This window comes from Trematomus bernacchii, unplaced genomic scaffold (genome assembly GCF_902827165.1).
Source record: "Trematomus bernacchii unplaced genomic scaffold, fTreBer1.1, whole genome shotgun sequence".
NCBI classification, from domain to species: Eukaryota; Metazoa; Chordata; class Actinopteri; order Perciformes; family Nototheniidae; genus Trematomus; species Trematomus bernacchii.
This window is the reverse complement of record NW_022987720.1, coordinates 17,479,663-17,501,782: the sequence shown is the minus strand read 5'-3', so window position 1 is coordinate 17,501,782 and position 22,120 is coordinate 17,479,663. Positions and strand designations below refer to the sequence as shown.

At 41.2% G+C, this 22,120-nt stretch overlaps 3 protein-coding genes across 4 annotated transcripts in view; 1 reads left to right on the top strand and 2 right to left on the bottom strand.

Annotated features, from left to right (window-relative positions):
* Nucleotides 1–63: 63 nt before the first annotated feature.
* trim35-12 (tripartite motif containing 35-12) lies at nt 64–4,187 on the top strand. Its single transcript, XM_034143942.1, has 6 exons — nt 64–726; nt 898–993; nt 1,745–1,975; nt 2,047–2,069; nt 2,162–2,283; nt 2,900–4,187. The coding sequence occupies exons 1-6, from the start codon at nt 193–195 to the stop codon at nt 3,457–3,459; spliced, it is 1,566 nt and encodes a 521-aa protein (XP_033999833.1). The 5' UTR covers nt 64–192; the 3' UTR covers nt 3,460–4,187.
* On the bottom strand, nt 3,562–11,358 carry LOC117493423 (C-factor-like). The gene is made up of 6 exons (XM_034143972.1): nt 11,167–11,358; nt 6,061–6,115; nt 5,738–5,925; nt 4,454–4,615; nt 4,245–4,355; nt 3,562–3,740 (listed from the first exon to the last, which is right to left on the bottom strand). Exons 1-6 carry the CDS (start codon nt 11,353–11,355, stop codon nt 3,627–3,629), a joined length of 819 nt encoding a protein of 272 aa, XP_033999863.1. The 5' UTR covers nt 11,356–11,358; the 3' UTR covers nt 3,562–3,626.
* A 3,394-nt stretch (nt 11,359–14,752) lies between these two features.
* Nucleotides 14,753–22,120, bottom strand: part of LOC117493391 (potassium channel subfamily T member 2) — a 33,004-nt gene continuing 25,636 nt past the window's right edge. Inside the window, exons 19-30 of one of the 2 annotated variants that reach the window (XM_034143921.1) lie at nt 21,795–22,113; nt 21,609–21,714; nt 20,680–20,852; nt 19,967–20,038; nt 19,728–19,862; nt 19,516–19,627; nt 18,703–18,804; nt 18,512–18,595; nt 18,293–18,421; nt 17,349–17,694; nt 16,415–16,499; nt 14,753–16,325 (exon numbers count right to left, since the gene is read on the bottom strand). In XM_034143921.1, the coding sequence (XP_033999812.1) occupies nt 16,208–16,325; nt 16,415–16,499; nt 17,349–17,694; nt 18,293–18,421; nt 18,512–18,595; nt 18,703–18,804; nt 19,516–19,627; nt 19,728–19,862; nt 19,967–20,038; nt 20,680–20,852; nt 21,609–21,714; nt 21,795–22,113 (1,781 nt within the window). In that variant the 3' untranslated portion in view covers nt 14,753–16,207. The remainder of the gene's footprint in view (nt 16,326–16,414; nt 16,500–17,348; nt 17,695–18,292; nt 18,422–18,511; nt 18,596–18,702; nt 18,805–19,515; nt 19,628–19,727; nt 19,863–19,966; nt 20,039–20,679; nt 20,853–21,608; nt 21,715–21,794; nt 22,114–22,120) is intronic. The other variant, XM_034143922.1, reaches the window with a different exon arrangement.

Here is a 22,120-nt window from a genome sequence, read left to right as displayed (position 1 = left end):
AGCTGATTGGTCGTGACATGTCCTTTATTTATAATTGCAGAAAACCTGTTTTTCGAGTCCCTGTTGATCTATAACCCTGGTTGTTCATAAACTGTCCAGATTACTCAGTGGACTCCCTGCAGAGAGGAGCACTTCTTTTCCCCCACAGTGCAGTCTCTACCAGGAACCCCCCCATACCACCAGGAACCAGCCATGGCGATGCGCCCACGCGCTTCCTCTCAGCCTGGAAAGCTTTCCTTCTTCCACAGTCCCAAGGCAGCTTCAGCCCTTCGACCGCGGGCCATGTCCTCGCGCTCGGGCTCCATGCTGGAAGAGGAGCTGTCCTGTCCTGTCTGCTGTGACATCTTCAGGGACCCCGTGGTCCTCAAGTGCAGCCACAGCTTCTGCCGAGACTGTCTGCAGCAGTTCTGGAACAAGAAGAAAGCCAGACGAGAGTGTCCCGTCTGTAGGAGGAAGTGCTCCCTGACGGAGCCCACGGTCAGCCTGGCCCTGAAGAACGTGGCCGACACCTTCCTGAGGGAGCAGGAGCTCAGGACAGCTGGGACAGGAGGAAGGCCCGGGGGGACAGGGGAGCAGGAAGTGGAGGAGAGGTGCATCACACACGGGGAAGTTCTCAAGCTCTTCTGTCTGGATGACTTTGAAGCACTCTGCTGTGTGTGTCACACCTCCAAAAAGCACCAAGGGCACAGAGTGTGTCCTCTGGAAGAGGGAGCGCAGGACCTCAAGGTAATGTGTTATTTTATGTTGTAGTTTGTTATGGGTTAAAGTATTGTGATCTGCCGCTTCATATTTCAAAAAATTGACCTCCCTTCTATGCTTTAGTCTGTGTAGACCAAATGGGATGGAACACCAAATGTCTTCTGAAACTTTGACCCTTTCTGTCCCCTCACCCTTAAGGCAGAGCTAAAAAAAGATCTGATTCCTCTGAAGAAAAACCTGCGCTGCCTGTATGAAGCCAAGCAGGAGTGTGATGACACAACTGTGCACATCAAGGTATCAATAAACAAAGCAGGAAAAAAGGAGAGGACCAGCATGACCGCTGATGTGACTGTAACTGGAGTTGAGGCGCGCACTGTTAGTGTGTAAACATGTCAGCCTGGGTGTTAGAAAGCCGCCTGGTTCGTTTCAGGGTGCTCGTTCTCAGGTTGCATCTTATATGTTTTATAGGCAGAGCAGCCAATTAGCACTTAAAGAACATGCTTTTGAATCAGGATTGTTTGCTTTACTCTGAATTTGAGCAGCCCTATAATGTATCATATTTGAAAGGGATACTGTGAAAAAACATGGAAAATAAGATTAAATCCAACAGCTATTTCACAGTGATGCTTTTTAAGATGCCAAAAACAGGAAATAAGGAAATTCTTAATATGGTTTTATGGTGTTCATATTATTTTTGTATTGGCCAGATAAACATAAAATGTACAAATCAAATCAAATCAAAGTTTATTTATAAAGCACATTTAAAAGCGATTTTTGGTCGGGCCAAAGTGCTGTACATGTAATAAAATCACATAAAAACACATTTCTACAATCACAATAAAAGACAATAAATTACAACAGATATTTAAAAAAAACACAGGGAACTGTACAAGACACTTGTTTTTCAAGGTGTACTTTGGTGAATAAAATCTAAGTAAAGGTAAATATAATTTGGACATGTAGTTAAACAAAGGCTTACATATAAAAGATAAGTACACTTCAGCCATAGATATCATTGTACATTCACTTTATTTCTGTGTGCTAGAACCAGACTGAGGCCACAGAAAAGCAGATCAAAGATGAGTTTGAGCAGCTGCGGGAGTTCCTGCAGAAGGAGGAGACGGCTCGGATGGCCGCCCTGCTGAAGGAGGATGAGGAGAAGAAGGAGCTGGCGAGGAAGAAGTCAGAGAACATCACCAGAAGTATCTTCACCTTTTCTCACGCTGTCATTGCCATTGAGAACGAGATTGGTTCCAGTGATGCTCTCTTCCTTAAGGTAATACATCTTTCTCTTTCAATTCATCCTATCATACAAACAGTTTCTAATCCCCTTTCTCTTGATTTCAGAATTACGCCAACACAAAGAAAAGGTCATTTTTATTATCTTCTGCATCTTCTCTGTATATCAGATTCAGCTCACTAGTTATGTATTGGATTCCTGTGTGTTTTTTTCTTCCCACAGAGCACAGATCCCACCGAATAACCCAGAAAAGGTGTGGAAGGACGCTCTTATAAATGTGGCCGAGCATGTCGGTTCCCTCAAGTACCATGTGTGGGAGAAGATGGCCGAGCTGGTTCAGTACAGTAAGCACTTATTTTACTCTCTGCAGGATGTTTTGTAACATGAAAAACTGAATTGTGTTAAACAAGTCAGCACACTTGTTCAGTAGCAAGTGTTACTGAATAGTTTGACCCTGAAGAAGGCAAGTGTGGAGTGAGTATGCTCTGCCATTTTTATTAAAAGGTCGATTCACCATGTTTTGTGTACAATGTTGACCTTTTGTCTAATCAGTCAATTGAAGCAATAAACTCCTCAGTGCATCCCGTTTCCGTTGTCATGCTGGCAGTGTCTTCGTGTCCCAAGATGCATTGCGTGTGAGCTTCTGACGCCTGAAGGGTACCTGCTGGTCATATCCTCCTGAAATCCAAGCTGAAACAGCCTGTAGTTCTTCCTTTCATCAAAATAGGTCACTGTCACATCAAAGGATGCAGGGAGAACAAGAGATTTTGCAGCTTTCTCTGTCAATATAGCACTCACAGAGGAATGTATTGATTCAATTGACTATATGCCATCCACATAAGAGGTGGCAGTGTTTCCCTTTAACCTGGTAGGCTTGTCTGTTAAAGTTCTGGACATTTTTGTTTTTAAGCAAAGCAGTGTGCCTTGAAATTTGGGAGGAATTAATCACTGTTTTTTCAGCGCCCATCACCATGGACCCCAACACCGCCTACCCCTGGTTGTCCCTCTCCTCAGACCTGACCTGCGTCACTAACAGCGGATGCCTCCAGAATGTCCCGAACAATCCTGAACGTTTCGGCCATTTTGTGTTCCTGCTGGGGTCAGAGGGCTTCACCTCGGGCCGCCACGCCTGGGAGGTGGAGGTGGGGGACAAGGCGGACTGGATGCTCGGGGTGGCCAAGGAGACCATCGACAGGAAAGGCCGCATTTCAGGTTGTCCCGAAGGTGGCTTTTGGATGATCGCGCACTACGAGGGCGAGTACTCGGCCATGACGAGGCCCAGCACCCCGCTGCACCTGCAGGGGGAGCTGACCCGGGTCAGGGTGCAGCTGGACTTTGACTCCGGAGAGGTGATCTTCTCCAACCCTGTGAGCATGGTGCCCATCTACACCTTCAATGATTTCTTTACTGAGAAGATTTACCCCTTTTTCTGCCCTGGAGCCAACATCAATGGGAATAACCCCAACCCGCTGAAGATCTGCACCGCTAAGGTGGCTGTGTGGAACAGTGCTACATGGTGATTTTGAAAAGAATCTAACCATATTACAACACAAATTTCCCAATTGTGTATCAAATCATTTGGGTGCATGTTTATTTGTAAAATGAGCATGATACAAGCAAAGTAATTAGAACAAGTATTGGTTTATTTCACTTGGATTCATTCATTAGTTTATGAAGTGCTTTAAAGCTACCAAGGAATGGGATTTCCTTTGTAGTCCAGGAAGGCTCCGTTCTGCTTCTCAGTCAGGGAGGCCATCACGTCACACATACCCAGCACACTCTCCTGAGCTTCAATTTCCCCCTGGTGGTCAGAAACACACAGTACACAAGAAGAAGTTAAAAAACAAGACTGCAATTCTGCCATTTTCATTCCTGACCTTGGACACCTTCATATTTGATCCAAGTATGATTTGTTTCAATATGACCTCAATGTGAACAGCTCATGAGATATGTCATTTGTATGTAATTCTTTGTTGTGTAAGCATGCAGAACAGCTGCAATCGTGGAGGTTCATTTTAAGGGAAAGTAAAATGTTGCAAAAATAATCTCAAGTGATTTTCTCACCATGAGAGTTGCGACATTTTCTTAGTTTTTTTTTCTGTGGATTCTCTTGATTTAACAAAAATACTGTAGTAGGAAGGGCACAATTATTTACATTACCCCTAAAAGAATGTGTGTGAAATATGAAATCATACGACATGATGTTAATCTCATACTTCTCTATTAATAAATTAAACTATCAATCAGAGCTGACTGGTTCCTGTACATTGTTACATTGTTTCCTGTTTCATTACAGCAGACTCACATCCTCTCCACCCATCTCAGTGCGCACCCAGCCTGGATGCAGCAGAGAAAACAGGATCTCGTCCTTCCTCAGTTCCTCTACAGCACACATAGTCAGCATGTTCAGAGCAGCCTGAGGAGAGACGAGAGGGAGGAAAAGGAGCTCCATTTATCAAGTTTAAGATGAAGGCTTTAAATAGCAGATCACTAAGTTGGCATGTTGTCACTCACCTTGCTGATGCGGTAGGAGACGGCGGGTGTGAACTCATATGTTTGTTGAATACGTTGCATTGAAGCCAGAGTGGAGGAGATGTTGACGACGGCTGCTTTGCTGGTGGACATCCCTGGCATCCCACAGGCCTTTGCTGCTGAACGCAGGTGAGGCAGGAACTCCTAATGATGACCAGAAGCAAAGAGAAAAGAAAACCTTGAAAATACTATGACGCCCATTTCTGTATTGCATTATAAACCTGCACAAATGTGTTATTATCTGCCTATAGCAATGTATCATGGCAGTTGTAAGCACTCTTGAATATTTGTAATGCTTTATAACAATGATATACAGCCTGTTGTAATGACTTGTAAGGTCAATTATCACATTGTATTTTATAATTGTTAACCTACTAATATGTTGTGATGATGGAATTGCATATAGTATTTGATTATAAAAAGATTGTAATCTATTAATTTACAAGTAAGGAAATTAGACAAAAGTCTGTGTGACCAGCAACTAGTAGGGGAGAGTGGGGTAAGATGAGCCTGTGGGTTGACCCACCCCTTTAGCTCATGTGACCATAAATTCAGGATGCACCCATCATTTATATTTGGCTGTGATGGAGAAAAGCACATGGTTAAGTGGTAAATGTGTTTTCTTTCACAATAAACCATGTTTTGCTTGTCAAATTAAATATTCAACATGTCAGGTATAATTACTGTTAAGTCAAAGCGAATTCATCCAGGTCTGACAATCTCAAGTTGAGCCACAACACCTCTTTTTTTGAGAAGTCATATTTTCATGGCCCTTTGTGATTGATTGACACAAGACATCCTGAAGTAAAGGTTGCTGTTGTCTTCTGACTTATATCTCATTTATCCTTGCCTAGAGGACAATACAAGTACAAATTGGCTCATCTTACCCCACTCTCCCCTACTAGTACTTAAGTATTATGACACTTGACCTTATCTGGTTATACCATTATTTAATAGTGTGTTATGTTTATAAGATAAGGTAAGATAAGAAGTACTTTATTGATCCCAGTTTGGGAATTTTTTCCGTTTAAAGCATTATGAGGATTGCTTATCATTTTAATTATACAGCACTGGTAATAATGCATTAAGGGTCTATGGACAGGGTACATATTGTAAAGCCCCCTGTCATTTGTGATATTGGGCTTGCAATAAAATGTAATTGATTGATATTTATAATGCATTATGGAATTGAGCCTCATACGAAGTGTTACAAAAACGTTCAGTGCTGTATTGAAATTCAGTGTTTCAGACTTCCCTCTCGCTTACTTGAAGGATGCTCATCGGGCCTATGACGTTGGTGTTGAAGGTTTTCTGCATCTCCTCAGGACTTGTTTTCTGCAGGGTGTTTCTGAAGAGGACGCCAGCATTGTTAATCAGCAGGTTGAGACCCCCCGTCCCCACCAGAGAGCCCACATGCTGGGCGCACTGTTTTATGCTGCAAAGGTTATCTACGTCTGACATAGAGGGAAAGAAAGTTGAGCATCAGTGGTTGTCAGATAAATATCAGAGCCCAGGGTTATTCATAAGCCATTGCATGCCGGGACATGGTAGCAGGACGGAGGGTTTAACAGAAAGAAGAGAGATCTTACCCAGGCGGACGACAGAGATGATGTCAGGATGCTTCTTTGCCAGTGTTTGCAGAGCCTGTAAATACACAGAGAAGAGACATTTGTATTCCACCACATTGTTGATCACTTTAAAGGGGACCTATCATGCAAAATTCACTTTTTGATGTCTTTTATACATAAATATGTGTCCCCGGTGTGTCGGGGAACTCACGCAGCGTCAGAAAATAAAACCCTCTCTCTTTTCCTCCGTACGCAAATCTCTAAAAACGGGGGTACAACGGAGCTGATCCAGATTTGCGTCCGATATGACGTAATATTGGAAATGTGGACCCACGGCACTATCAGAAAGTTGCTATCAGAAACAATGCCCGACTGTTTTGGACGTATATGGTCTGTGTACATTAGCATCGCTAACACTCAGAGCTAACCTGTACTGGAGAGCATGTGTGTGAAGAAGTAGGAAATAAAAAGGAACTCACCTTGTGGTATAACCGGCAAGAGAGAAAGCCTTTGAGCTCCATACTGTTTCAGAAATAATCCTTGATAATCCATGATATGGCGTTTCATCACGGCAGTATTTAGTTTAGACAGTAGCTGCTGCCGGGTACCGCATGAGCTCAGCCCCCTCCTTTTATTTTTTGTATCCTTTTATTTTTTTTAAAGCTTTATACCCGCAATCAGCACTTTTGAAACAGGAAGTGAAATAAAGGGATATGAGCCATGCAGGGCCGGCCCTTGGCATAGGCAGTATAGGCGAATGCTAAGGGCGCATCAATCTATGGGGGGCGCCGAAAATTGAAAAAGAAAAAAAAAGTTAGAAATGAATTTCATAACACAATTTCCCGATTTTGGATCAACAAAGTACATCTTATTATCTTATACTAACAGAACTACGCCTATATTGCGTACAGCGCCCATAAACTATGGTGCACAAAAAAGTTGTTATTAATAAACAAGAATACAATTTGAAAGGGGAGTGATTTGTAAAATATCCATAAATAAATGTCTATGTATCCATAAATCTCTTAATGTTGCTCTCAAAAAGTGCACCAGATTGATGCTTTTAACTTCAATATTAAAAAAAATAAATCTTCCCGGGGGAGCATGCCCCCGGGCCCCCCTAGAGGAGGTTAGGTCCACCCCCCACTTAAATCATGTTCAAATGGATAGGATACTAAATACATTTGCACACATCTTGTGTCCATATCTTTCTGTTTTGGTGGTCATGCCACAACCGTGCATGTGAATGCATGCGCGAGTCATAGTGAGTGTCTGCATTTGGGGGGGGACGCCAGCTAAAATCTTGCCTAGGGCAGCAAATTGGTCAGGGCCGGCCCTGGAGCCATGGCTAGAATGGTTGATCTGTTTGGTATTTTGAGCAAAACACTTCATAGACATGTTTTTTATATATTTTTATATATCTGAGACCTATGCTATTGCCTAAAAATAGCATGATAGGTGCACTTTCAATTATTATTATTTTGTTGTGGAAAGTAACTAAGTGCATTTACTCAAGTACTGTTCTCCCATACAATTGTAGGATACTTGTACTTAACTTGTGTATTTCCATTTATTTTATACTCCAAATATACAATATTTGCTGAGTTGACATTGAGAGCTGTGTCTCATCTGTTCATTGATAAAATATCTGGTATGGATTGAGAGTCAATGGGTCACATGATATGGAAGCTATTGCAAAAAAGGACACTTCAAAAAAACAAACAGCTAGGCTACTTTTTAATTACAAGATTTGTATAAATTAGAACAAGCCCTAAAATATAATGAAAAAAATAGTGCGTCTTATTTGTTTGGTGTATTAAAAATATATGTCATGGATTAGGAGTTCACAATTGTGGAAGAAATTGAACAAAACGAAAAATTATCTATGAATGGGTTTATTTATTTGTAATAAGTCATTTAAAAAAAGGCTGCCACCTAAGAGACATTATGAGCAAGTAAGCACCGAGGTATTGAAAAAAACATTGGTTTTGTGTCTCTCGAACGATAATTTATTGACGGTCCCTTAGTAAAACCATGTGTTTAAAACTCGCATGATGATAAAATGGCCCAACTTTTGAGAGAGCGAAACGACACAGATTACCCGGCATGCCTGAGAAGTACCCGTATGTGCGCTCATAGCGCATGCGCAACTTTAACCATGCCCCCCAAAATGCTCGTTCACATCAAGCACGTCAATTTGCGTACACGTAACAGCACCGCACGTTCATGACAGCATGGTAATGGGTTGTTATGATAGATTTGATATTAACGAGGCGGCAGTTAGCAGCTAGCGGTTAGCTAGTAATTATGCTAATTTACACATCAATCGTTATGTACTTTTATATTACGCTGTAACAGGATCTAGTGATATCCAAGCAACAGAGCTTCATTTAGCATGAAAGAATTATTGCACTAATATATATATATATATATATATATATATATATATATATATATATATATATATATATATATATAATATATATAATATATATATATATATAATATATATATAATAATATATATAATATATATAATATATATATATATATATATATATAATATATATAATATATATATATATATATATATATATATATATATATATATATATATATATATATATACAGTGCAATAAGCTTCTTAGTGCAATAAGAAGCTACTGTACAGGGACGTTAATCTACGTCGGTAATATTAACTTTATTTAATACAACATTTACGGTACAAGATTTAATCATACAGCCCATGTAGTATAATATTTTACAAATGATGAATTACAGCAAACATGTGCAATATATCCATTATTACAGCTCCGTGGGCTGGCAGTAAGGCGATATGGGTCCGTTCTTATTGTGCATCCATGGGTAAAGATAAACGCATGTAGTGCTGAACACGTAACATGAACGTGCCGGGCGGCGCGGTCCCGTGGGTTAGATGCGCGTTCATAATGCAGAGGGAAATAACTCACAGAATAACGTTATTAGCACATTTTTACAACTTGAGGAACGAATGTTTTTAATAAGGGCTATACAAGTGTTCATACTGGGTAGTTTATTTAGTTTAAAAAAAATTATCCAACGATTTACAGACCACTCTTTCCCCATGTAAGTCAATGGGAAAAAGTGTTTCCGGGCCTGGCAACCAAAAGGAAGTGTAGTACCGCCGTTTGGCCAGCACGAATATTTTCATCTGAGTCCGGCGCACTTCCTGGGGGCTTGGGTTAAATGGATTCCTTGCGTCCCTCACTTGCGTCGTTTCCCTGCGACTAGTCCCTCCCACCAGGGAAGCATGGAGAGACGCAAGGGGTCCTTCTCAGGTCGATTAAATGGAATCCTTGCGTCCCTCACTTGCGTCGTTTCCCTGCGTTTAGTCCCTCCCACCAGGGAAGCATGGAGAGACGCAAGGAAACCACGAGAAGCAGGGAAATGAGTTTTAAGAGCAATGGGACGTCCTTTCCTCCGGAGCGTCACATGAAGCGACGTCCGTTTGTGATGACGCCGCACAGCTGTTCGTCTGACAGCAGCCAGCTCTGTCCCCGTTATTTTCACAAACACCCCCGCCTCTGTTAGTACACATTTACTGACACAAACATTTGTATCATCTGTTGTAGACCTAAATACATTAAATAAAATAAGAACTCATTCTCAAAAAAGATAAACGCCATTCTTAAAATGTATAAACGAACATTAGTTTGATTAATATTGATTATAGTGCACAATAGAAATAACATAATTCAGAGAAGAAAAATAGATATGTTATCTATCAAAACCCAGTTAGATTAAGATTCATTGGACTGCACACTTTGTTTGTTTGTGTGGATATGTAGCAAATTAACATTTTAAATAGCACTTAGTGACTGACTGAATGGAAATGACAATAAATGAAAATGTAAAACGAAAAAAGCGACCATGAAAATGTTTCCAATAAATGAATAAAATGATTTTTGACCACTTTGTTGTTCAGATATATCACATATTTGTAACTGAATGATGCATTAATTGAAACAAAACACGGTATAAACTGAGGAGTGAGTCCCGTGAGTTTCATGTGTTTTCTTCACTCCGCTGGGAAACTGCTCTCATGTCAAGAAGCATCAGATCAGTGCATGCGCTGCATCGTACAATCAGCGATACACAGTAAGGGGGCGGGGCGAGTGTCTGAGGATTTCATCGAAGGATGGTCTGGTGGTTCCTCGATTATAGCTCCTCCATTATCGCTCCTCGGATGGGAACAAACTGTCCTATGTCTATGAGGCTCTGAATGCAGACGTTCGGCAATTAATGAGTAAGAGGACGCCGCTGGGTCCAGAGTGAATTTCTGTCACATTAAACCTAAAACTAACTTCACCGCGGTGTTGAGGGTAAAAGACTCATTGATTTTCCAAGAGTGACCTGGCCAAGAAGGGCAGCATGAACGAAGTTACTGTCCAACAGATAAAACACAGACAAGTCAGGCAGACAAATACAGCTGTGTGTTGAGAACAACATCTCCCTTTAACTTGTTCAACTTAACTTTTAGCATGTTTAGGTAACATGCACTCGCCTGTCCGGCTTTCATAACAGACATTTGAACTAACCACGGACTTATGCGGCTTCATTGCTGTCATAAGGAGTTCTGTAGTAGAGAAACACAGGAATGGATATGTGCCTGTATTTGTTGTTTTTACACATGTTAATTAATCACTGGACACTGCGTTAGAAAGTGCTGAGTCATGTTGGTGGCAGACATGTTTCCGTTATACAACGTTGGCGGAAATCTGCTCAAGCTCCTATATGTCTCGCTTTGGCACGTCTACCACCCAGAGACTTACATTTTTCTTGGAGTGTGGGTCGATCGGTTCACATTTATCGATGTGTAGCACATGACAGCTCGCCTTTGCCACCTGCTGCTTGGCAAACGAGTTATAGCAGCGCTAAGCGGTTTGTTTACAAGCACCAGTTAGTTATAATCACCATCCACTCAACATTTAATTCATAAAAAAACATTTTATATGGCCACAGTGGATCTGAAAAGGTCTTCCACCTTGTTATGTAAGCAGAATATTATTATTTGTCTCAGTCACTGAATTTTTTGGTTTGCAAGATATTTTGTTCTGTTATGTCATCATTAATTAATTACAAGACCCACCTCAGCTCTTGGCCCATTTGGATCCCTGCAACAGGCAAACAGCTTCCTCAGTGGTCGGGGGGCCTCCACTATTTGCTTCACCATCTCCAGGCCCAGGCCTCGGTTGGCCCCTGTGATGAGCACGCTGACTGATGGAGCTGCCATTGCCTGCGACTCAGCTTGCACAATTCTCCCTCTGAGCGCTTGCATACAAATCCCTACACAACTGTTGGTCTGGCCACACCCACTACATCCTATGGAGCTAATTTCCTGCCATAACTCCACAAACAAACTAAACAGGTTTTACAAATGCCTCATGATTCACTAACAAACACAATGTGGTTTGCAAATACAAAACACCATCTACAAACTAATGCATTTAGTTTTGCAAAGAAAAAACGTATCTATCAAATAAACACATACCATTTTTCTAATAAATCATGTTTCAGAGACAAATTCAGCATAGGTTTTACAAGTACACACATTTTTTTTACAAGTACAAAACTTGTTTTTACAAGTACAAAACTTGTTTTTACAACTACAACACTTTTTTCTACAAGTACAAAACTTTTTCTTCTCACGGCGGAATATTACTGCCAAAAGTCACGTGAGTGCGTCACGTGACTTTTGGCAGTAATATTCCGCCGTGGTTGTGCTCATACACACTCACACATGCTCACTCACACATGCTCCACGGCAGCAGGGGGCGCTACTGAGTCCATTGGGAAGGCGGGAGGTTGAGCAGAGCATGGAACAGCCCTTGCCAGCCTGATGACAGCGGTGTTTCTAGCGATCCAGCGATCTGAATTTAGCGATCACTATAATATATATCTTTTAAATATGATTATTTCTCTGCTCCTAGTCATAGACTGTATATATAAACCTTGTTTTCAGAAAAAGGAAATTAAGTCTGAAAAAAAACAATTATTTCATTGATTTCAATTCTAATTAGAAAATAAATAACATGGACATTTATTATACAATAAATACAGCAACTATTGAATTGTAAAGCTTATAAATTGGCTTTAAAACATAGAACTTAATCAACACCGTTGCCACCATCCTCCCCAAAAAGGGACATTATAAGCTTCACAAAGAGGTATTTATGGCTCCTAGTTCATTCCTCTCAGATTCTTCCATCAGTCCCAGTCATTGCATGTCTGTCAATAGAGCTTGGAAAAATGTGTCCAATTCAACAAAATGTTTTTGTGAAGGTCAGAGCTAAATTATAGATTGTTTGATTGTGTAATTACAAGGTGAATTGGACACATTTTTCCAAGCTCTATTGACAGACATGCAATGACTGGGACTGATGGAAGAATCTGAGAGGAATGAACTAGGAGCCATAAATACCTCTTTGTGAAGCTTATAATGTCCCTTTTTGGGGAGGATGGTGGCAACGGTGTTGATTAAGTTCTATGTTTTAAAGCCAATTTATAAGCTTTACAATTCAATAGTTGCTGTATTTATTGTATAATAAATGTCCATGTTATTTATTTTCTAATTAGAATTGAAATCAATGAAATAATTGTTTTTTTTCAGACTTAATTTCCTTTTTCTGAAAACAAGGTTTATATATACAGTCTATGACTAGGAGCAGAGAAATAATCATATTTAAAAGATATATATTATAGTGATCGCTAAATTCAGATCGCTGGATCGCTAGAAACACCGCTGTCATCAGGCTGGCAAGGGCTGTTCCATGCTCTGCTCAACCTCCCGCCTTCCCAATGGACTCAGTAGCGCCCCCTGCTGCCGTGGAGCATGTGTGAGTGAGCATGTGTGAGTGTGTATGAGCATAGATATATATAAAAACAAAGTGAGCACTCCCAACACCCAACAGTGTACAGAGAGAGTCATGTTAGATCAGGGGTGTCCAAACTATGGCCTGGGGGCAAAATGTGGCCCGTTGTTGTAGTGGCAATTTCTTATGTTACCTGGTAAAACCAAATACAACGCTTATATGATGACTGTACTCAGTAGGCTACCTTTTGTTATGCTTAGGTGTCAGACACCATCGCACCCAGATGTTTCCTGTCACTATCACATAAGTTGTACAGTTCCTGTTCCACACACACACAGTTCGCTCTGTGTGCAACTTATGCAGACTGCTCTGTACTCTGTGTAACCTGTACCTTCAAGCTTGAATAAAGACCACAAAGACAACTCTGTTTGATTGCTGAAGACCATCTTTATTATTATTATTATTATTACTATTACATCTCCGGATCGTTGACGAGTGAAAGTTTCCACAACATTGTCCATTTTGAATTGGCCCTCAGCGAATTCAAAACGTATAATCGAATTGGAATATGGCCCACACCTGAAACTTGTGTTCTTCTTGTATTATACGTCCTAAATATATATGTAGACATTCAGTCAATTACATTTAAATGTTCTAACCACTCTTAGTTGATAAAAAAAATGCATTTGCATAACAAGCTTTTAAAAAGAATGTCCCCTTATTATAATCAATCTGAGGCGTCTGTTTTAAGGAACGAGCTGCTAACACTTTTGTAAGAAAATAAATGAAACCCTATGGAGAGCTGGGATGTAGGCTGTTTTTTTTCTTAAAGTATAATCAAGTTTGGAGCATAATTTACCTACATTTGATTGATTTTGCTAACCTATAACTTAACTTAACATATGAGGCAATATACCTCACCTCAAGTGAGTGGCCCAGCCTTTCGTATATATTTCTGTGTGTGGCCCTCAGTGAAAAAAGTTTGGACCCCCTGTGTTAGATAGTTAAAGTGATTGATATAACACAACTGAAGAAACATGGATTAAAATGAGGAATGTGATATCACGTGCTTACCAGGGCCAGCGTTACCATCCTGACCCACAACGCCTCTGGAAAAGCAATGTGAGAATCTCCTTCTTCGACTTCTCCAGCGCTTTCATCCAGCTGTCCCTCCTGCAGGGGAGAAGCTTCTGGCAATGCAGCTGCACACTGACACTGTTTCATGGGTTCAGGAGTGGGCGGCCATGACTGATCCAAGCCACCCTAGAGAACTCATTTGACCCGCTCTACGTCGAGCTGTGGCAGCACATTCAGCTGGCGGCTCATTCCACTATGATGCAAAATGTAGAGCATCAGGCGCTCATTTGTGCACGGTCATCAGACGGCAGACAGCAGTGGAGACAGCAGCCTATCTTTTGTACTGATAATAAACCAATTTAACTTCATTTGGTTCTATAATCTTCTTATTTATGTTTGACTTAATCTATTTATCTGTATGTATTTCTATTTTTGTGCAGCAGCATCAACGGAAATTCCCCTCAGGGGGTCAATAAAGCCTTATCTAGTCTTGTGTTGAAGTATTGTGTGGTCTTTGGTTAGCCTGGCCGGGGACATTACAATAAAGGAAATGGAGCCATTTGCGGTGAGTCATTCACAGTGTTGATATAACAGAGCAAAAATAGCTCAGAAACGTGAGCTTTATGAACCAGACAAAAGACATACTGTGTCAGGTCAGTCAACTGATTCATTGAAAACAAAAAATTATGCAATTATGAAATAATGAGTGAAATTGTGCAAATTCAGGTTGAAGTGGCACAAATTGACACCCGAACTGCAATAAAGCAATGGCAAGCTATAATGACTGACTTTAATTTATACATATTTTCATCTGTTATAATGGCACTAAAGCTACAGCAGTGAAGTTGGCAGGTTAGCAGGTTAGCATGCCCACCACATGGCTGCACCGTTTCTCTGTGAAACGGTACAATCTGAATTTCTGACAAAAAAGTAACATACCTTGGTAAACAAATGACTTAAATGTCCATTCTAACAAATGATGTAGTTTGATTTAACAGATGAATCACAGGTTCTTTAAAACATCTGATTTAAGGTATATAAAAAGCAGATTGATATCACTCGAATGGCATATTTTTTTACTTGTTTTCAGAAAAAGGAAATTAAGTCTGAAAAAAAAACAATTATTTCATTGATTTCAATTCTAATTAGAAAATAAATAACATGGACATTTATTATACAATAAATACAGCAACTATTGAATTGTAAAGCTTATAAATTGGCTTTAAAACATAGAACTTAATCAACACCTTTGCCACCATCCCCCCCAAAAAGGGACATTATAAGCTTCACAAAGAGGTATTTATTGCAGGGCTATTGTACTTAATGGCATTATGTTATGGTAGCCTATTTGTACCTGTGTTTCTATCCATCTCCTGCCTCTCTAACATGCATGTCAAGAAAAGCAAGCTGTTGGTAGGGCGGCTAACGCTGACTCACAGAAGCAGGGAGGGTGGGACTTTGAGAAACAACAGGTAAACAAAAAACATAGGAAAAAGTATGTTTCAAGAGAACTCATATAACTGAAGTGAAAACATACTGAGGACAGCGATGTGTCTGAATGCCCTGCACTGACGACGCATGCTGACTATCTACTTAAGTCAGAGACTGGTGCTCTTTGGATTGCTCCGCTGCTGGTGAGTGTAAAACATAGGTGTGCCTTTGACTGTGAAAGCGACAGGAAAAACGTTGCAAAAAGGCTTTATGAAGACCACAAAATAAAAAGGGGTTGTGTGCATTGTAGTGTCACTTTCAAATACGGCCAAACAGCATTAAGTCTGACAAAACACACCTACGACACAGAAGGACACAAAAATACATCCCTTGACTTCCATTTGGCAGCAGTACCTCTCACATTGGCAGTGTCTTGCTCTTGATCCATAAGCACACATACACATTCATTCACACACTGGCACATACATACAGTACACAGACACACTGCACATACATGATGCAGTACATTACATGCACATAAACAGATATAAATACATACAGTTTTTCATTAAATGCACTTCTGTGTCCGCAGCTTTCCACATTCAAAATAGAAAGGTGCATAAATAAAACATTCCAATCATTATAGAAAAGGTCCATGCAAGACTGGCACCTATCAGTCCACCGAGGCGGAAAATATGAGGGCTTCTCCATTCCCTCTCCATCTCACCATCTCTTGATTCTCTGTAAACTGTGTTGTTGTGTCTCCTCTCTCTGGCAGTGTTCGACACATTATTTGTTTGTTTGTGTCCCTCACAGATGGGTGCTGTCCTGCGTATCGAACCTGTCGCTCTCCGAGATCCCTGCGCTGCACTTCCTGCTACTACCCTGATTGGGTACGAGTGAGAGCGGGTCTGGTCTGATCAGGTATCTGCAGGTGGGGCACAGACAATTGAATCCTGTCACACTTCTCCTTCTGTGTTCATTTTACAGCACTTTCAATTACATTTGTGTACTTACACAACGTCGTGGAGCTCCAGTCTGGTGTCTGGAGAAGGGTTGATGAGGATGTAGGAATGTCTGTTCCCCTGGTCTGTCATTCCATCTGACACAGGACAAAATAGAGGTGAGTGATGTAGGAAATAAAATAGGAACAGGGTAAACAGCAAGCTGTGCACACATCCGTGACTCTTTTGTTACTGGTATTCAAAACACAGGAAGACACATTTAGGTAAAAATTGACAAATGCAGCAGCATTATCAGAGATGGAGGAAGTAGGTAATTTCCTTAAGTAAAAGCACAAATACAACAATGTCAAAAATATTACATTTTTCAGTTTTGTTCTGAAATGTAGTAATATAAGGGAGCATGCTCACAAGTCAGGCACTTAGTCCTTAGTTACTCCAGGGAGAATGTCCCTGTAATTGGTAATTGTAAGTCGCTTTGGATAAAAGCGTCAGCTAAATGAAATGTAATGTAATGAAATGTAATGTAATGTAATGTAATGTAATGTAAATGCTTAACTCTCTGACTGTCACAATTGTGCACAGCCCTCCACCTTAAGATATAATACACTGTAGTTTGCCTTCAATACTATTTTTCCTGTGTTTTAGTTTTTAGTTTTTTAGCTGTTAAGGTTATTTGTATTGTTGCAAAATTATTTCTTAAAAATACTTTTTCTTTATTATCCTTATATATTTCTTTTTTTTTACCTACTTTGCAACTTATTTTTTCAGATTGTTTATGTTCGCACCACCAGATATCAAGCAAATTCCTTGTATGTGTAAACGTACCTGGCAATAAACTTGATTCTGATTCTGATTCTGAAATACTCAAGTACAACCACTGAACAATATTACGGTAAAATACCAGTCCCTCAAAATTGTGCTTAAGTACAATACTGGTGGACTTGAGATCAGGAGCAGGAAACTTTAATACACAAATATTGTCTTACTGTATCCGGTTGGAGAAAGGCCCAGGTGTTTCATCCTCGTCTTCACCAGGGCGTTGAGCTCCTGCCTCTCGGAGCGTCTGAACAGGGTCAGTCTCTGCTGGTTGATCCTCTCTGCCGCGCTGCCCGGACCCCCCTTGGCCCCACTGGAGCCCCGCCCCCCCTTTCTGCTCAGCCGCCGGGCCCACTGCATGCTTTTCCTCCTGAGCAGAGGGTGGTCTGAGGAGTGGGAGGAGGTGGAGACGGGCTCCGAGGAGGTGGAGTTACGGTGAGCGCTGGTCCGGGACAGCAGGGGCTCTCTGGGTTCCCTCGTATCTTCATAGTCCTCCACTGTGATGGATACCTGGGACTGGGACACACAACGATAACTACATAGCAACATCACACACAACCAGACCTTTCATTTCCTTTCTCAAAAAATAAAGATAAATGTAATTTCTTAAAGCCCTATTATGCTTTTGGGGGTTTTCCCTTTCGTGTAGTGTGGTGTATGGATGTGCAAGTTAATGGTCTTCAAAGGCTCAAATCCCAAAGTTCTCCCCCCACTGCCTCAAATGCCTCGAATGTAGTCCTTTGTTTATTTCTGTAATATAGTGACATCACTATGTTGCACTTACGCTTCTATTGGCTAGCGCTCCAACACATTGTCCATAATCAGTTGACCAATCACAACAGAGATGGCAGCTAACCAATCAAAGCATTACTTTTTTTGCATCTTATCAACACATCTGCCATGCTTACTTTTTTAATGATTACGTTCCGCGTGGCAAAAGTTGTGACCTTGTGACTTTAAGCCTAGCTTCTGGCAGGGTTAAATATTGTACCAAAATCATTAATGTTTTGTTTTGCACTCCAACTAAAGCTTGTTATTTTAAGTGTCTTGCTTAATTTTTCTGCCAGTCCAGTGACTTGCAGTGGCCACACAACTAGTAATAGCAGCCCCTTACTTCAGAGACTGGAAGCTTGTGTGCCTCTGTGCGGTAGATGCCGATGGGAATGTCTCCAGTGGAGGAGCACAGTTTCTGGTAGAGCCTGCCGTAGGTGCGGATCCACAGGTCGTCCTCTGTGATTTTCATCTAAAAAAACAAACAAGACAATATTCTGCCTCAGAGACACTTCACAAACCAAACAAACAGAATCCAAGGCATTTGTGTGCCGGTACTTACAGCACAAAGGAAACCTGAGCCAGGCATGGAGTCCAAACCCAGCAGCAGCCTGGTGATGGAGATCATGTAGTCCTTCACAAATGACTTGCAGCAGGAGAACATGCCACACAAGTCAGTAGAAATAGATCAGATTTGGCATGCTCACACATTTCGTTTTTTAGTCAGAGTTAGGGATTTTCTGTTTGAGATACCTGGTAAAGGAGAGTGTCCAGCATGCTGACACTGAATACCTTCCCTGCAGAGAAGGGCAGGCGGAACATAAACACCAGGTTGGAGCCCTTCTCCCTTTCCTTCTACAGATTAATCATACACACACACACACACACACACACACACACACACACACACACACACACACACACACACACACACACACACACACACACACACACACACACACACACACACACACACACACACACACACACACACACACACACACACACACACACACACACACACACACAAAAGATGTTCACCCGATTACACTAGTCATGGTTGAAGTTACTTAAAATCTGACAGTTTGTAAGCATTTCTTGTGAGACTTATAAAACATGTATCTTGTTAGAAGTAACTTACTAGCATTTTTTTAAAGAGGGAAAATCCCAAGGAAAACTTAAACAAGCATGCACTGTTCAAACAGCAAGAAGAAAAAGCTATAATTCACCGGATATCCTTTACGCTGTAGGGCAACACTGCTAGAAATCTAAAAACATCTATTTATAATGATCCCGGAGTGAAATCCATTTTAATACTTGATGTCCTGCAAGGACACATTTACTCATTCTTTGATAAATGATATTGATGCTTGGTGGGAAATTCATTAGCTGCCACACAGAGAGCAACATTAACAACAATTAGAAATTAAAAAGGCTATAATCAGTAACAAATGTATACTGCAATACACTATTCTGCTTTTTCTCTCATTGGTGTTTCATTATGACCTCTGAAGTCTGGGTCGAGGTAAATGAATAATAGTGCTTTCGAAAGTATTAAGCTTTTACCTTTTCCAGTTTGGACAGGGCCAGAGAGTAGTGGTCTTTGACTTTGAACTGCATAAATCGCATGTTGGCTGGGTGGGTTAGCTCTGTGATGATACTAAGAGCTGGGAACAGTCTGGAAGGTAAAAGCACAGACAGAGAGACAAAATGGATTTAAAAAAAACACACAATCACTATAACACAGAATGTTAGATTGTAAAGCAAACAAAGCAGACCTGAACAGTGTCTGGACATTCACAATGGTCTTTGCATCAGCCATGTAATCCTCCTCTGCAATCATTGAGCTCTCCTTGTCTACCACTACCATCGTGTCAGCAAAAGTGACTCCGCATCGCAGCAAACTGTCCAGACTGTGGAGAGACAATTAAAGAGTACAGGAAAGGCATTTGAGAGGTGAAAAGCACTTACATGAATAAAGATTAAGGAAATAGATCAGCGTGTTGCTTTGTCTCACTTGTCGATGGAGCCCACTGTGTAGAACACCATGGGGAACCAACAGATTGCCTCCAGGAAGTCTGCTTCAGGTCTGTAGCAATCAGAAAACAAATAGACACGAGATTCCTAGAGATTTGTACGTGGCATGATGAAGAGCGAACGTCCCCTCAGAGACAGACCCCCGTCACTCAGACTGAGAAATACAACACAGCCTGCAGAGAGAGCTGAAAATAACAGCAGTAGACTGGAGTGACTCAGCATTTTATTGCCTTTTTATTGGATTCCACTCTCATTTGGCTGACTGTGTTTGTGTACCAGCCACAATACAAGACCCAGGTTTGCGGAGTGCATTGTCCTGAAGCATTCAGCATTTCACAAATCATGTTTAACCTAAATAGCTCAGTGTTTCTCCTGAACTGGCTATGTAAGCAGGAACTTTTCTTTTTCTATCCTGCACAACCTACATTTGTAGCTGTAACAGTTTTGGGTAACTCGTTCATGGAACACATTTAGTTTGAAGCTGTGGAACAACATAGCAATTAATGGGGGTAGTGGTGGTCTAATGGATAGTGAGGTGGGCTGGAGATCAGAAGGTGTGAGTTCAAATCCCGCCTGGAACACCACCACTAGTCCTTAGTTACTCCAGGGAGAATGTCTCGGTAATTGTAAGTCGCTTTGGTTAAAAGCGTCAGCTAAATGAAATGTAATGTAATAACGTAAATGTGATCTCACATGCTCTCCAGCAGCAGCACAATGGGGTTGAGCTCCTTCCTGGGTCGATAGTAGGCCCGTAGAGGCACAATGAAGTTGTACAGTCCGTTTCCTGCACTCTCCGCAGACACAATGATCAATTTGTTTTTGAAGCCATAGCAGCGGGCATCCTCAAAAAGGGTGTGGTGGCAAGCCTAGGAGAGGAGCAGAGTAGTGGGGGATAACAGCAGTGTGAATTTAGATAGAAAGAAGATAGCAAGCCATGTAAATCCCGCACTTTACAGGGAACAATTCCTGCCGACTGCAATAAAACTGTATAACAAATCACCTCTGGCCGGCAGAGAACCCTCTGCTCCATGGCTTCTCTGGATAACTGGACTTAAACTCCCACTGTACATTTTACATTTATATTCAATATAATATTTAATAATCCATTCCTTGCACAATTAATGTATATATAATATCCTGCTTTATATTTTGTTACTGTACATTTGTATTTCCACATGTATATTTTTAACTTTTTTAATGCTATTTTACTTCTATTTGAGATGTTTACATTTTGGATTGTTTATTTCTAGTCTTTTAATGTACAATGCCTTGTCTTTTTATGCCGCTGCAACGCAAACATTTCCCAAATTGGGATCAACAAAGTACTTCTTATCTTATCATCAGAATCAGAATCAGAAACAGGTTTATTACCACGTACGAGGAATTTGACTTGATGTCGTGGTGCATACATAAAAGTAAAACAAGAATTAAAAACACAGTTAGAGAACTAGAAAAATATTAAAAATAATACAAAATATAGTAAAATATAACACTATTTACTTTGCAATGGAATGGAATAAAAAGGAATAAAATATTGAATAAAAAATAAAAAAAATAAAACAGATATTGTTGTACACTGTGTGCATTAATGTAATGCATACAGTCTATGGTCTTTATCTTACCTTGTCCATGCGCAGGCAGCAGAAAGGCATCTTTTCCTGAAGAAGGTGGCACAACGCAGGCGAGCTGCCGATGTACGGAGAGTTTAGGGGATATCCCTTCACCCACCTGTAGCACAAGCCCACAGTTACCTCCAAACTAGTTTACACTTCCCTGATGTAAATACAAACAGCATCTTCCTGACTTACTCGCAGTGTCGACCCCACCAGTGGGCGCTCTCGTCTCTGTCACTGTCCTCCTTGCCCTCTTCCCCTCCCTCGTCCTCTGACTGGTCTCCGAGCAGGTCGAAGGTGGGGTTGTTGACACCGTCCACCAGCTCCAGGACGGGGGCGATGCTGTGCCGCCTTTCCTCCGCTGACTCTCCCATGGCAGGCAGGGCCAAAGTGTTAGCACCACCCATCTCTGCCCTGCTTCTGCTTCCTCTCCCGCTTCCCAGCACGGTGCCCCCAGGCTCCTGGCTCTCTGGGCTGCTGTCACTGGAGTCCTGCAGGTCGATGGCCACTGTGCCTGTAAC